Genomic DNA, 15,966 nt, shown 5'->3' on the forward strand with positions numbered 1-15,966 from the left:
GTCTGTAGCCCAACAGCATAAAACAACTTACTTAGCTAAGATTTGTTGAATTTGGCATGAGCATGTGAGCTCAAACACACTGGAGGAAAATTTTGATTCATTCCTGGTTTTTCCATGCCAGGGCTGAAAAAAAGTTTAAAAAATAAATAGAGGACATGAAAATGCACATCACAATCTAATGATAATAGTGCCTTATGTTTGAAAAATGCTTCACAATGTATGTAATACCTGATAAAAGAAAAATATTGCTCTCTGCAACCCTTATAACATCAGCCTATTTTATAGAAGACAGATCTAAAGCTTATGTTCTAGTTTGCTAGCTGCTGAAATGCAATATACCAGAAACGGAATGGCTTTTAAAAGGGGGGAATTTAATGAGTTGCTAGTTTACAGCTCTAAGGCTGAGGAAATGTCCCAATTAAAACAAGTCTATAGAAATGTCCAATCTGAGGCATCCAGGAAAAAGTACCTTGGTTCAAGAAGGCCGATGAAGTTCAGGGTCTCTCTCTCAAGTGAGAAGGCACATGGCAAACACAGTCAGGGTTCTCTCTCAGCTGGAAGGGCACGTGGCGAATACAGTGTCATCTTCTAGCTTTCTATCCTGGCTTCCAGTTTCATGAAGCTCCCTGGGAGGCGTCTTCCTTCTTCATCTCCAAAGGCCGCTGGCTGGTAGACTCTCTGCTTCATAGTATTGCTCTCTCTGAATCTCTCATTCTCCAAAATATTTCTTCTTTTATAGGACTCCAATAAACCAACCAAGATCCACCCAAATGGGTGGAGACATGTCATCCCCTAATCCAGCTTAACAACCATTCTTGACTAAATTATATCAACCAGGGAGATGATCTCATTACAGTTTCAAATATACAGTATTGAATAGGGATTATTCTACCTTTATGAAATAGGATTTATATTAAAACATGGCTTTTCTTAGGGGGCATACTTCCTTTCAAACCAGCACATGCCTTATGTTTGAAAAATGCTTCACAATGTATGTAATACCTGATAAAAGAAAAATATTGCCCTCTGCAACCCTTAAAACATTGGCCTATTTTATAGAAGACAGATCTAAAGCTTAGAAGGTCAAGTAACTTACTGTAAGAGGCACACTTACCAAATTCTGGCCTTGGGAGTCGAACGTAAGTCCCTCGATTCCAAGTCAAATACTCCTTTCGTGAATACCTTAGTAGTCAGCTTCCATAGCTTAAGTGTGTATACTTGTATATCAACAAATGCTACATTTTTCTCATACTGTATGTTCTATTTCTAATTTCCAACAAGACAGAGCAATGGATATAAATTATGGAGGAGCAAGGTGAGGGAAGATGTCAACAAATTTTACAGGATTTAAATTCTTCCTATCACTTCTACTAATAACAACCATTTATTGAAAGCCAGCTCTTCTCTAGCCACTTTTGAAACATTAGCTCGAATTGTGTCAGCAACCCTAGAAGGGAAATTTATTAAACTCTTTTTATAGATGTGGAATCTGGGACTTGAAGCCTCTAAACGAATTGCCCCAAAACAATTAGGTGTTATTGCTGGAATTTAAACCTGGGCCTCAAAACCTGGCTGGTGCCCTTACCACTGAATTCTCTTGCAATCTAGGACTACTCTGAGGAAAACAATCAAGCAGATTAGAAGAGTTTAAATAAGGCAAGTAGCTAGTAGCGGGGGCAGATAGATTCAGTTGCGCTGGGCGCCTCTTGTCCTTCTCAGGTTAAGGTGCTGTAAATGCAGGTGTTCACAGTGTGGGGTAGACTCCGCAAGCGACTGGATACCTGTGGAACGAGGCATAGAAAGGAAGAGTGGGAAGATACTGAGAACCGATGAGAAGGGAAAAGGAAGCCCCTGACATCTAGAAGCTGGCCTAGTATTATTGACCCCTGCAGCTAGGAGCTGGTCTGGCCCTCACGGCTGGATTGTGGTGTTGTGTTGGACACAAAACATCAATGCCAGGCAAGACCACTGTGCTGGTTTAAAACTGCTGTGTACCCCAGAAGAGCCATGTTCTTTTGATTCAGTCTTTTTGTTGTTGTTGGGCGGGGGTGGGGGGAGGATGTGAAAATCAGGTGTTACTGATGTTCATGGCCCAAGAAAGCTGAAATCTAAGCCCACAGAGAGAGAAGTATAGAAATAATCCAGTTCATGCTACTCCAAAAGACTAAGGAATTGGATTTAGAATTCAGTGTACAAGGTAACACTGAAAGTGTATTTTGCTTTGAAAATTCTCTTAGTTATACTAGACGTTTTTCCCCTTTAAAAAAATATATTTTTATTGAGAAATTTTCACACATATACAGTCCATACATGGTACACAGTCAGTGGCTTACAGTATCCTCACATAGTTATGTATTCATCACCAGGATCGTTTTGAGAACATTTGCATCACTCCAGCAAAAGAAATAAAAAGAAAAAAGAAAAAATCATGCATCCGATACCCCTTGCCCTCTCAATGTTTTACCCTTTATCCCACCCTCCACTCCATTATTTATTTATTTATTTATTTATTTATTTAATCCTTATTTTTTTTAACTCATCCGTCCATACCCTGGATAAAAGGAGCATCAGACACAACATTTTCACAATCACACAGTCGCATTGCAAAAGCTGTATCATTATACAATAGTCTTCAAGAAACATGGCTACTGGAACACAGGTCTAAAGTTTCAGGTGCTTCCCTCTAGCCACTCTAATATACCATAAACTAAAAAGAGGACATCTATATAATGTGTAAGAATAACTTGCAACCTGCAGGATAACCTCTCCACTGTGTTTGAAATCTCTCAGTCACTGATGCTTTATTTTGTCTCATTTCTCTCTTCCGCCTTTTGGTTGAGAAGTTTTTCTCAATCCCTTGATGCTGAGTTCCAGCTCATCCCAGGATTTCTGTCCCATGTTGCCAGGGAGGTTTATACCCTGGGAGTCATGTCCCACATAGAGGGGGGGATGGCAGTGAGTTTGCTTGCTGTGTTGGCTTAGAGAGACACATCTGAGCAACAAAAGAGGTTCTCTGGGGGTGATTCTTAATGCCTCATTTTAAGTAGACTTAGCCTATCCTTTGTAGGAATAAGTTTCATATGAACAAACCGAAGATCAAGGGCTCGGCTTATTGATTTGATTGTCCCCACTGCTTGCAAGACTATCAGGAATTCTCCAAATGGGGAAGTTGAGCTTTTTCCCCTTTCTCCCCATTCCCCAAGGGGACTTTGCAAATACTTTTTTATTCATTGTTGAAATCGCTCTGGGATTTATCAGAGCATCACACTTTCCTGGACAAACCAACAAAATCTCATGCCCTATTCAAGGTTCCATGTACTTATGGTGTTCAATTAAACTGACCATATAAGTTAAATTAGGAAATGCACTAGTAAGAATACAAATTTTGTAGCAAATAAACATTCCTTGCTTTGTCTCACACAGAAGTTGAAGTTTTAAAATATGAATGACCATCTATCTTCAACACCCTGCAATAATGACATTCCTCTGTTCTTCCTCATGCAAAAACATTTTTTAATTTGTACATTTAGTCACTATCATTGTATGCTTTAGGCATTCCTAGATTATACCATCTCAGTCTTTATTGTCTAACTTTCCTTCTGGTTTCGTACGTACTCCCTCCCTCCTCCCTCTATCATACTCACATTCAGCTTCATTCAGTGTGCTTACATTATTGTGCTACAATCAGGTAGTAGTGTGCTATCCGTTTCTGAATTTTTATAATCAGTCCTGTTGTACAATCTGTATTCCATCAGCACCAACTACCCAATCTCTACCCTATTTCTATCTCCTGATAACCTGTGTTCTTAACTGAAATTCTTCAAGTTCACTCATTAATGTTAGTTCATATCAGTGAGACCATACAGTTTTTATCCTTTTGTTTCTGGCTAATCTCACTCAGCATAATGTCTTCAAGATCCATCCATGTTATTACATGCTTTATGACTTTATTATGTCTTACAGCTGCATAATATTCCATTATATATATATATATATACCACAGCTAGTTTAGCCACTTATCTGTTGATGGACATTTGCTGTGTTTCCATCTCTTGGCAATTCACATTGATGTGCAAATGTCTGTTTTTGTTCTTGCCCTCATGTCCTCTGAATAGATACCTAGCAATGGGATTACCTGAGCATATTGCAATTCTATACTTAGTTTCCTGAGAACTGCCAAACTGCTTTCCACATCGGTTGTACCATTTTACATTCCCACCAACAGTGGATAAGTGTGCCTCTTTCTCTGCATTCTCTCCAGCACATATCATTTTCTGTTTTTTTGATAATGGCCATTCTGGTGGGTGTGAGGTGATATCTCATTGTAGTTTTGATTTGCATTTCCCTAATAGCCAGGGAAGCTGAGCATCTTTTCCTGTGCCTTTTAGCCATTTGTATTCCTCTTCTGAGAAGTGTTCATGTCTTTTGCCCATTTTTAAATTGGCTTGTTTGTCTTTTTGTTGTTGAGTTGAAGAATCTCTTTGTATATTCTAAATACTAAACATTTGTCTGATATGTGGTTTCCAAATATTATCTGCCATTGTGTAGGCTGCCTTTTTACTTTCTTGACAAAGTTCTCTGATGCACAAAAGTGTTTAATTTTGAGGAGTTCCCATTTATCTATTTCTTTCTTCATTGTTCATGCTTTTGGTGTAAAATCTAGGAAACCACCTCCTCTTACAAGTTTTATAAGATATTTCCTTTAAAAAATGTTTTTTTACAGTTGGTTTTCTACTTTGATTAGACTCAGAGGCACTAAATGACTCTGTTTCCAATCATCAAGATGGCACTGACAGTCCATGGGGTGAGTTGGCAATAGAGATACTCAAAATATCATAATTTGATTATGTTAATTGCATGCTCTATGAGGCAAGGCTCTGGATGAGAGTGTTTCTGACACCTTAACGGAGTTTTATGAAATTCAGAAGTATAATGACATTGGCTGGTCGTTAGTTAGGCTGGATACAGTTATGAGGGAAAGGGTTGCGCTGAAGGCTTCAAATTTGCAACATAAGCATCATATGAAAGATATAAAAGTTTTCATGTGTGCCCTGTGAGGAAATCTTATTTCTTGTGGTTGTAGACTTGAGATCTCTGAAAACCAGTCACAGCCTTATTGTGTGAGTAGCCCATCTACAGCGTAGACTAAAATCTCAGCCTTGTAGGGTGTCTGCTGTTAAGGAAAGGGATTTGAATGGAGAAGGGTGGGATCCTGAAACCTGGGATGTGGAGGCTTGATAATGATGACAATGGAGACAGAGAAACCCAGGGATCTGCTGACTCTCTGCTAGATAGACCTGCAATGGTCTAGCCTAAGGAAGAGCCACCCAGCCTCCAACCTGCCCTGTGGAAAGAGCTTCCCAAGCTACAGCCTACCTTAAGAAAACAGTTTCCTGTGCTCCAGTCTGCCCAGAGGACTCTCCCATCCAAACTCCACCTAAAGAAATTAACCCTTCAGTGCCTGCTGAACCTATAACCGCCTCCCCTGGGGAAAGAGCTCTCACTCTTTGGTCTGGAGCCATTAATCTTCTTCAGCAACTGAAACTACAATGGAATGTCCTGAGGTAATTGACTTGAAAGACACTTTGAATTATTTTCGTAACTCACCCCCACCATCCCTCTTCTCTTCAAGACCTTTGACCACACTGAAGTCCCAACAGGCCTAGAAAGATGAGGTACAAAGTGTGACCCATCAGGAGGTATCTATACTCCAAAAGAACTGCATGAGTTTTCCAATCTATATAGACAGAAATCAGGGGACTATGTGTGGGAATGGATATTAAGGGTGAGGGATAATGGTGGAAGGAATATAAAGTTGGATCAAACTGAATTTATTGATATGGGCCCTCTAAGCAGAGATTCTGCATTCAATGTAGGAATGTAGGATCTGCGTTCAACAATTAGGATGGTTGGCTGAAACATGGATCAAAAGGTGGCTGACATTGTCTGAGGTTGATATGCCAGAACTGCTCTGGTATAATGTAGATGAGGGGATCCATTGGGTTTATCTCTGTATATATGTTTAATTATTCTCTGAATTTTTTTGAGAGTAAGTTGTTATATGCATAACATACTTCACCATGCATCACCTAAGAATAATGGCATTCTCACACAATTACCACACCAAGAAATTTAACATTGATACAAAAATCTTGTCTAATATATAGCCTATAATCAAATTTCCCCAATTGTCTCAATAATGCCCTTTATTACTTGTTCTTTCTTCTGATCCAGGATCCAATCAAAGGACATGCATTCTACTTGGTTGTCATTATTCTTAAACTCCTTTATTTTAGAACAGTTTATTGGCTTTTTAAAAGTACATTTACATTTTGAAGAGCACAGCCTGGCTGTTTTGTTGAATGTCCCACAGTCTGGGTCAGTCTGACTGTTTCTTTATTATCGGATTCAGGTTAAACATTTTCTGACAAGGACAGCACATAGGAGATGTTGGGTACTCCCCATGCCTCACATCAGGAGGCCTGCGATATCCGTTGGCCCTTGCTGGTGTCCTGGTTGAGGTTGCCCAAAAGCAGGTCATGGACAAGGAGTATTTGGGAGGAAATCCCAGAAAGCACAATGTGTTGGTAGGAAAGTGAGAAAAAGAAGAGAAAAAAAGCTAGTAAATGAATGGATTACTGCAGAGGTCAATTTTGGCTTAGCCTGGCTGGGGACTTTCCAGAAGACTCTGCATTACCACCCTCAGAATTATCCTACAAGGGGCAAAGAAGTTACAGAGTTTATCCATCATCTCTGGTTGGCTGAGGGACACTCTGGGGTGTTAACTCCCAAGTATGTCTGAATGGCTCTATGTGTGGTTCAAGTATGTTCTTACAACTTGAGAACATCCTCAGGGAGAGAGATACAGGAAGTCAGCAACCTGTAGAGGCACTTTCTCCAGGAGTCCTACAGGGTAGGCCAAGAGGGGACTCACACAGAGAAATTGTTATCTGCCAGATTTCTCTAGTCTGAAGTTATCTTTTCCTCTTTGTAACTAATAAGTAATCTCGGAGGTTATACTTTGAGATTGAATGAATATCTTATTCCCCAAACACACTTGCCCTTGATGGTTTTCACATCACTCATTCATAATTCCTCTTAACATAAGAAATCAAATCCTATTATTGATTCCTGAGCTCTAAAACCTATAATTAATGAAGATTAATCTTGTCTGGAAATCTGAGCTCTTTAGGTCTGTCTCACTCTTCCTATGGTTATCATCTTAGATCTTAGGCCCAAAGAAACTCATCCTTTGAATTTTTCTAGTATTAAAGAGACTGACTCAAGACCTCTCCAATTCCTACAAATGTTTCCCTTCAATCTCCTGCCCCTGCATCTAGGAATGGGCATCTCTGCATTTTGGCAGAGTAGGTGGAAAGAGACTTGCTCTGTCATTTCTAAGAACACCAAGAAACTCCTAGGGGCCTCATTTTCCATTTCAGAGAAGCTGATGAAAAGACTTTTCCATTGCAGGCAGCAACTGTACTTAACCAGAGATTCCCACTACAGTGGACTTGATAGGTTCCCTAGAGTTGCAAGTCTAAACCACTGTAACCTATCTTGCCCCTCGGGTGGAAGCTCCCAAGGCCTCATCACTTCCTTCTTTCCTCATTTCCTGGGTACCCTCTTCTAGGTCCTTCAGGAATAGCCTCATCTGGATGCCCTGAGGCAATGAGAGCTCAGTGGTGCCTATTCAGCAGGATTCTGTGTTCTTGGTCTGCAGAAGAGACCTGGGCTCCCAGTCAGAGAAGTCCGAAGGAATCCCAGCTATATCTGGATATCTTCTGTCATATCCCTGCATTAGATAGAGTGGTTCTAAAAGTAAAGAACTACAGTCCCATTGAACATAAAAAGGAAGAAGGGAAACCCAGAAGCTGTATTTGGTTGTTCTCTAAGGACCTCAGGCTCCCATTTTTGGCAATAGTTACGAAAAAATTCTTCCAAAACATCTTTAGAATCATTCAAGCCTATTAATCTTAATGCCTAGAATGATAAGTTATGAACTCTACCACAATCAGAATTCCTAAGGATGCACAGACATTTGATGGGAATGGAAAAACCTGCAGGACCAAGCCTGGTTTACTTACAAATTTTGGAGAATGTGATGAAGTTCTCAAGACCTCAACATTAAGCCAGTTCTTGGGATTTTGTACTGGAGTGTTTCCTTAAACTAAAATTTGCTCAAGACTCTTCCAATATGAAAGTTTTCTATGAATATTCCTTTTGAAGTACCATCCTCATTTTGTTTCAGATCTTCTCTTATTTTCTCTTACCTTTTGGAGGATAGTAGTGACCTCTCCCTCTCCTTTTAATAAATTTTTCTTCTCTCTAAATTGATCAATTTTAAAGAAGTCAAATTTGGCTTAGCCTGGCTGGGGACTTTCCAGAAGACTCTGCATTGCCACCTTCAGAATTATCCTACAAGGGGCAAGGAAGTTACAGAGTTTATCCATCATCTCTTATTGGCTGAGGGACACTCTGGGGTGTTAGCTCCCAAGTATGTCTGAATGGCTCTCCATTTAGAGAGTCATTCCTCCAAATTTTTCTTTTTCTATTTTGTTTTGGTCTCTGTCTTTCATGTAAGAGGCTTTCATCAGATATCTGAGGATCCTTGTCTATCTGCTTATGTTTATGAGTGGAGGAAAAAGCTGGCTGGAAACCAAGTATGTGCATAGCACTTATTGACTCTGAACATCATTGCTGGGTGAAGCATGTTATTGAGAAATTCCCAGTGTCAGTGTAGTAGTTTTCTTTTCTGCTTTAATAAATAACCACAAACAGTAGCACAAAGCAATATTAATTTCTTATCTTATAGTTCTGGAGGAAAAAAGTCCAAAGGTCCTAAATCAATTTCACTGGGTTAGGGTGCATGGGTAGTTCAGTGGTAGAAATCTTGCCTTCCATGTGGGAGACTCGGGTTTGATTCCTGGACCATGCACCACCCCCACCTCCCCAACACACACACACACACTATGTATATATATATATATATATTTCACTGGGTTAAAATCAATGTGTCGTTAAGGCAGTGTTCCTTCTGGAGGCTCCAGGGGAGAATGTTTCAATGGCATTTCCAGCTTCTCAGGATTATCTACATTCCTTGGCTTGTGTATACCCTTCCTCCATCTTCAAAGCCAGCAGTAAAGCATCTTCTCTCTTCTCTGACTTTCACCTACTTTCTCTGATTTATCTTCCTGCCTCTCTCTTATAAGGACCCTTGTATTTACATTGAGGTCATCTGAATAATCCAGGATAATCCCCCCACTTTAAGATTTAATCACATCTACAGAGTCTCTTTTAAGATATTTACAGTGTCCAGGGATTAAGACATGGCATTTTGTGTGTGTGTGTGTGTGTGTGTGTGTGTTTAGGGGGATTATTCAGCCTACTACAGTTAGTACCTATGTTTTTCCCTCTTGGGCTGGCCAGATAACCCAGAGTCTCTAATTAGAAGGTAAAATTCTGACAGCCAGTTTTCTGAGATTTGACTGAGTTAAGGCTTTGGGGCCTGGGGGCTGGTTGGGGGGCAAGCAGTAGTGAGGTGAATCTCAGCATTCAACATTTAGGAAGCTCCAGTCACTCTGTTTTGAAATAGTATCCATATTTTTAGCTGTATCTAGTTTCCTCCCTTCTGAGACCAATTTATCCTTTCCAGAGAATAAACTTTCAGGCATATGCTGCTGGTTCCAATGGCACGGAGAAAAGAAGGAATACAGAAACTCATCTAATTCTTCCTTTTTGTTTCAGTGGCCTCCCTTCATTCCAGAGGTACCTAATGATATGAATTTGGGAGTGTTTTGAGTCTGAGGTGTAAATCAGTTGAGTCTCAGCTTCCCCCACTGACAGGTAGCTTGGGATTTTCAGGTTTCTTGAGTTGGTGTCATCATTTACCTTTTATCCATCTGTTCTGCAACTTCCAGATTTTTAATAATGTGCTTCCTCCCCTTTCTCTCCCAATAATTGTGGGTTTATGTTTTTTTAAAAAAAGCTTAACTATGATTTTAATGTGGTATTGGGCAGGAGTGAAATTGGTGGGAGTGTGTGTGTGTGTCGTTCCCAGTGCTCCTTCTAAACAAAGAGAGTCCAGATCTGTGTATTCTGCCCGTGTATTAGCTAGGGTTCCCTAGAGAAACAGAATCTTGTAAATATAAACTTTATAAACATATCTCATGTAAATGTGGGGATGTAGAGTCCAACAAGATATGTAGGGCAGGCCATGAGCTGGCAGCTCCAATGAAGGTTGTCAGTGAACTCTAGGAGAGGCTGGCTGGCTGAAGCAGGAAGAGTTATTGTCTCTTCTGAGTCCTTAAAAACCTTCTAGTAATTGGATTAAGCATCACTCATTGCAGAAGGCACTCCCTTTAGCTAAATGCAAATGCAATCAGCTGTGGATGCAGCCAAAATGGTCATGATTTAAGTCCATGAAATATCTTCACAGCAACAGACAGGCCAGTGCTTGCCCAAACAGACAACCGGGCACCACCACCTGGCCAAGTTGACACATGTACCTGACCATCACAACCTTCTATGCCTGTACTGGGTCGAATAGCATCCCCCCCAAATTCATGTCCACTTGGAACCTGTGAAGGTGACCTTATTTAGAAATATAGTTTGCAGATATTATCATGTTAAGATGAGTCCATACTGGATTGGGGTGGGCCATAAATCCAATATAATTTTTGTACTCATAAGAAGAGGGAAATCTGGACAGAGAGACATAGACACCAGGCAAGATGCCATGTAAGGACAGAGGCAGAATTGGAGTGATGCATAAACAAGAAAGGAATACCAAGGACTGCCAGCAACCACTGCAAGCTAGAAGAAGTAAGGAAGGAGTCTTCCCTAGAGCCTTCAGAGGGAGGAACTGTTGGTACCTTGATTTCATACTTCTAGACTTCAGAACTGTAAGAAAATAAATGCCTGTTTTTCTAAGACTACCAGGTTACAGTACTTCGTTACTGCTGCACCAGGAACTGAATATACTACCCCAGTATGCATACTTGAGCTTTATTCCTTGCCTCAGGTTTTGCCAGATATTCCAATTCTTTCAGGACTATAATTTTGTCACTAATTCCTGGGTTCATCTATCAAAGCAGGAGGCAGAACTAGGAGGAGTCTTTCTGAAAAGGCATAGTTATGGTTTTCCTTATGGTAACCTTGAATCATCTATGTTCCCTATAGCTTTTCAGTGGGGAAATGGTGGAAGTGTATGGACGAGGAGCTGGGACTTTAGGGACACATGCACATCAGCTACCATGTACATGGTCTCCAAGCACGTGGCAAAAGGAAGCATTGGACCCCAGGCACTTTGACCAGTCTAGCAATGCCTATCTCCTATCTCACATTTTTTCTCTCCCCAAACCTCTGACCCAAAGCTGTGTATCAAATTGTCCTATTGGTGGTCACCAACCTTCCCCATTGCCTATGCTTTCTGTTTCGTCTGTGGCATTTCCAGATCTCAGTCATCTTAGACCTGCTTCAACTGCACCCAGGTTCGGATTTAATAGCCTTGGGTCCAAAAGCTTCACTCTCCACGATAGCCTTATTATTATTCCTATTTTACAGTTTGGAAATTGAGACAAAGAGATGCTAAGTAAACATGGGCCAAAATGACACAGCTCATAAGGGAGAGCCTGGATTTGAACTCAGGCAATCTGACTCCAGAGAGCATCTTTAAAGTGGGCTATGCTATTGGTTACTTATAAATCATGTCCTGTGTGTCAAGCTGTGTTTCCTGAGATGTATGTCAATACAAGTATACAAATTAGTGTATATATAGTACACACACACTCATTTAATCCTTGCAACCCTAGATCAAGCAAAGAACAAAGCTATTGAAAATCTGAACAACAAAATTAACGACTTGATCTAAAAGAAACATATAGAATGCTACACCCCAATATGGGGGGAAAACTTTCTTTATCAACACACAGAAAATTTACCAAAATTAGCCATTAAACAAGCTTTGACCACTTTCAAAGAATAAGAATCATATAGCCCACATTCTATGACTACAACACAAATAAGTTAGAAATCAATGTCAAAAACAAAAACAAGAAAAAACTCATATCTTTGGAAACTTAAAAATATATTAAAATACTCATGTAAGATGACATAAATCATAAAGGAAACTAGAAATACTCATAACTGAACTAAGGAAAATACAGTGTTTTAAAACTTGTGATATGCAGCCAAAGTGGTATTTAAAGAAAAGTGAATGCATAGTCTTAAAATGTTTAAGAAAAGAAGAAGAGTTGAAAATTAATGGATTAGGCATTCAATTTAAGAAGTTATGTGAAGAATAATGAAATAGAAACAAGGAAAATAATAAAGATAAGTGCAGAAAAACATCGAATAGTGATCATTCTCAATTAGTATTAGTTGGAATACTTAGTCTCTAGACTAGTTCTCTCCTATTTTTAACTCCTTAAATGGATTTTGCAGAAGGAATTAGAGGGCACTTATTCTTTTTTAATAACATTTATTTTTTCTAGTTAATGAAATAATGGATTTTAAAAGGAAAATTTGAAAATATAAAACAGTGTAAAGAAAGGAAATATAACGAATAATTCCATCTTTAGGCAATAATTTTTAACTATTAACATTTAGATATTTTCCAGTCTTTTTTTCTAAGTATCTGAAAGTGCATCCTTAGATATATATATAATTATATGTTTATTTACAAAAGTTGGACTCAAACTTCACATGGATTTGTACCCAATTATTTTACTTAAAATTATATCATTAGCATATGCTTTTCAAAAATGGAATTTGAGATAGCTATATTAATATATAATTTCATTGATAGGTATGTCACACTGCATTTGACTATTCCCTTTTGTTAGATAATGTTTCCAATTCTTTGGAGGACTCATTAAGCTGATGTTTATTCATGATCTACTCAATGTATGGTAACATATTGTTTTTAAAAACAAGTTTTAGACATTTAGGATGTGTCTGGCAATCTGATGGTGTTGCCCTGCCAGAAATCATTTTGTAACAGGGCTGAGGAGTCTATTGGAGAACTAAGGAAAGAGAGCACTGGATGTGATGAGTTTATAGGCTTGACATTGTAAGAAATTCTCAGGCTTTTGGAGAAGAGGGGCCACTCTACAATATGACATCTGTAGCTTGGGTTTGTCCCATGGCCCCAATCCCATAGAATTCATAAGTCCACTGGAAAATGAAATGGTTGTGAGTGAGAGTTTTAAAAGAAAATTAAGCAAAGCTCTGTAAAACTTGGGGGCCCAAGCATCTCTGCCTTGGGTTATTTTGGCTGTAGTGAACAGAGATAACTGATATAGAAGTGGGGTTTATTGAAACAATACACCTGATAATAAAGAAGAGACACTACCCAGGAATCTAAGAACAGAAGCTGTTGGCAGTCCATGCCTTATATTCACTGGCATTATACATGGTAGACTAAAACTTATCAGTTTTAGTTCATGTGTCTTCACCTTTATCGATGTGAGTCAGAAGTTCTCCATGTGTTGACATTCTTCTGGTCCTTTGATTACTTTTCTGCCAGCAATGCCCAGCTTGCTTTCTTCTTTGTTCCCCAGTTCAAATTCCCAAGCGAGACTAGTCACCAATCTTGTTTGGCTAGTGTTTCAGGCCAGGCTGAGTCAAAGTCCTCCAACATGAAAATAGGCTGCCCTTGGCTCTGGTGCCCATCACAGCTCAATAAGTCCAGCATGTGGGGGTCATGTGGGGCACAACACGGCTCACTTTCAACACTCTTGCTTCAGCAGAAGCTGTGGACAGGGTGGCTTCCCTTAATGGCATAACAGGCTCCAAGGAGAGAGGCACCCCCAACCCCTAACCAATTCCCCTCAAACCACTGTCCACTGCCTCTTTGTCACAGAGCAGGTATTGACAGGGCATTGTTGCCAGTGTCCATGGAAGAGTGCAATGGGGAAGGAGCAGAGGTGTTGAGGCCCAGAGGTCCTGAGGTGGAGACAGGTGCTCGGCAGAGGAGCCACTCAAAAGGGCAGAAGCGCCTGCCATGAACATTCACCTTTGAGTACCTACTGTGTGCTCGAACCTATGGGTGATGGGAAAATATAAGCCATGGCTCCTGTCCTCAGAGGCCATAATATGTGTAGGTAGAAAGTCTGTAAATACTCTGTGTGTTTCAAAAACGTAAATATCATTCTTCATGACACAATTATCACTTGGTCAGTTGTTACTTTCTTTAGTCCATTGAGCATGTGCCCAGGACTCATGTATTTCAAGGCTGGTTTTTCTAGCCCACCACACTTACCACCAGAAGGGAAAGAGTGGGGCCAAGAGCTTAATTAGATTATATGAAGTTAGATAAAATTCTTTTGGCTTACTAAATCACTGCTTTCACTGAGAGTGAGTGAGTTATCACCCCATGGTGTTTACAGATACTCAAGGTTGGGAAACATGGAAACAGCATGTGCTTTTTAAAGTTGGAAAAATGGTGTAATTTTTAATAGTAAAATTGTGTGTTTTTAAAAAGTATTTTACTAATAGATCACACTCAAAAAAGAAAACTGGGGAAATATAGAGAGGTAGGAAGAGGAGTCATTTATGATCCAAATTAACTGTAGTTGATATTTTGGCATATTTCTTTCTGTTTTTGTTTTTTATCCTAAATTTTGAATATTTGATCTTTGTTTTTTTTAGATAGTAGTGACCATATTGCATACATAAACTTGCAATCAGCTTTTTCATATAGCATTATTCATATTCATTTTTCATATAGCATTATTCATATTTTTAATGACTGTGATATACATCTAATATACCACCCTTTATTTAACCCCTCCCCTGAAGATAAACTTTTAGGGTATTTCTGATTTTCTAGACCATTAAACAGTATTGAAAAAATATATTTGTACAAAATTTTATTCTATGTTAAATTTATTTCCACAGTGTGGATTCTTGGAAATAGATTTGGTTGATAAAAACGTATAAACAGGGCAGGTCACCGTGGCTCAGCAGGCAGAGTTCTCACCTGCCGTGACGGAGACCCGGGTTCAATTCCCAATACCTGCCCATGCAAAAAAAAAGTATAAACATTTCTGAAGATCCTAACATTTATTTCTTAGAAAAAAAATGTCTAAATGGAAGGGTGGCACAATTGGCACTTTCAGAAAGGACTGTACATTTCACAATAACCCTCAAACAGAGAAAGCACCATCATTTCAATATTGCCCAAAAGTCTGCATAATGGGGCTTTGATGGCCATATCTTGATTACAGAAAACATTCATGTCCTTATTCAAATGATTCCAGGCTATAGAAGAAAGGAAAAACAAAATGAGTAAAGTTGTAAATTTGGCTTGATTAATGATCCGTAAACCAGGAAGCAGCTTAAATTTATAGTTTATATTCAAAATACAATAGAAAGGAAAAATGTCTATTTGAAACTACTAGGGAAGATTATGATGTTAAAAAGGTCTAACTCATAATTTCTATGTAGTCTGGATTTGCTGAGTCAGCTTAGCAGTTTCAACCATAACTAAATCAACATTAGTATTTTAGTAGATGAAGTAGATGTAGTTTCATCAGGTTAAAATATGTATACGTTTTTCTTCTTCAATACCACCTGTTAAGGATTGTGACTTGAATGGAGCATTATTCAAAACAGAAATCATTTCAATGGGATAACCTTCTGAGCCTTTGATCAGCTGATGAATAAGGAAATTCTCAGTAAAGGATAAGGCATACTTGTGCCTTAAGCTATTTCTACACAGTGCTCAAATGTTGCTCATTTTAAACACTTGTGCTATTTTCACAATACAATAGGTAGTGTAGATTTTATTATTAGTCGACTGATTTAATCCATACACACAAGTGGACAGACACACTGGGACGTCAGAAAAAGATTGAGGTATTGGAGACTGAGTAAAGAGAGGGCAGTAGGGGTGGGGGGAAAATGATGGAATTCTAGAGACTTCTCAAGAACACACTCAATAATACTCATTGATTCCTGGGA

General features: G+C 39.1%; 1 protein-coding gene across 2 annotated transcripts in view; it reads right to left on the bottom strand.

Annotated features, from left to right (window-relative positions):
* Positions 1–359: 359 nt before the first annotated feature.
* TM4SF18 (transmembrane 4 L six family member 18) overlaps positions 360–15,966 on the bottom strand; it is a 38,049-nt gene continuing 22,442 nt past the window's right edge. Inside the window, exon 6 of one of the 2 annotated variants that reach the window (XM_077160753.1) lies at positions 360–1,781. In XM_077160753.1, coding sequence (XP_077016868.1) covers positions 1,716–1,781 — 66 coding nt within the window. In that variant the 3' untranslated portion in view covers positions 360–1,715. Of the gene's footprint in view, positions 1,782–13,296; positions 15,265–15,966 lie in introns of those variants that run through there. The other variant, XM_077160754.1, reaches the window with a different exon arrangement.

Source organism: Tamandua tetradactyla, chromosome 5 (genome assembly GCF_023851605.1).
Source record: "Tamandua tetradactyla isolate mTamTet1 chromosome 5, mTamTet1.pri, whole genome shotgun sequence".
Classification (NCBI taxonomy): domain Eukaryota; kingdom Metazoa; phylum Chordata; class Mammalia; order Pilosa; family Myrmecophagidae; genus Tamandua; species Tamandua tetradactyla.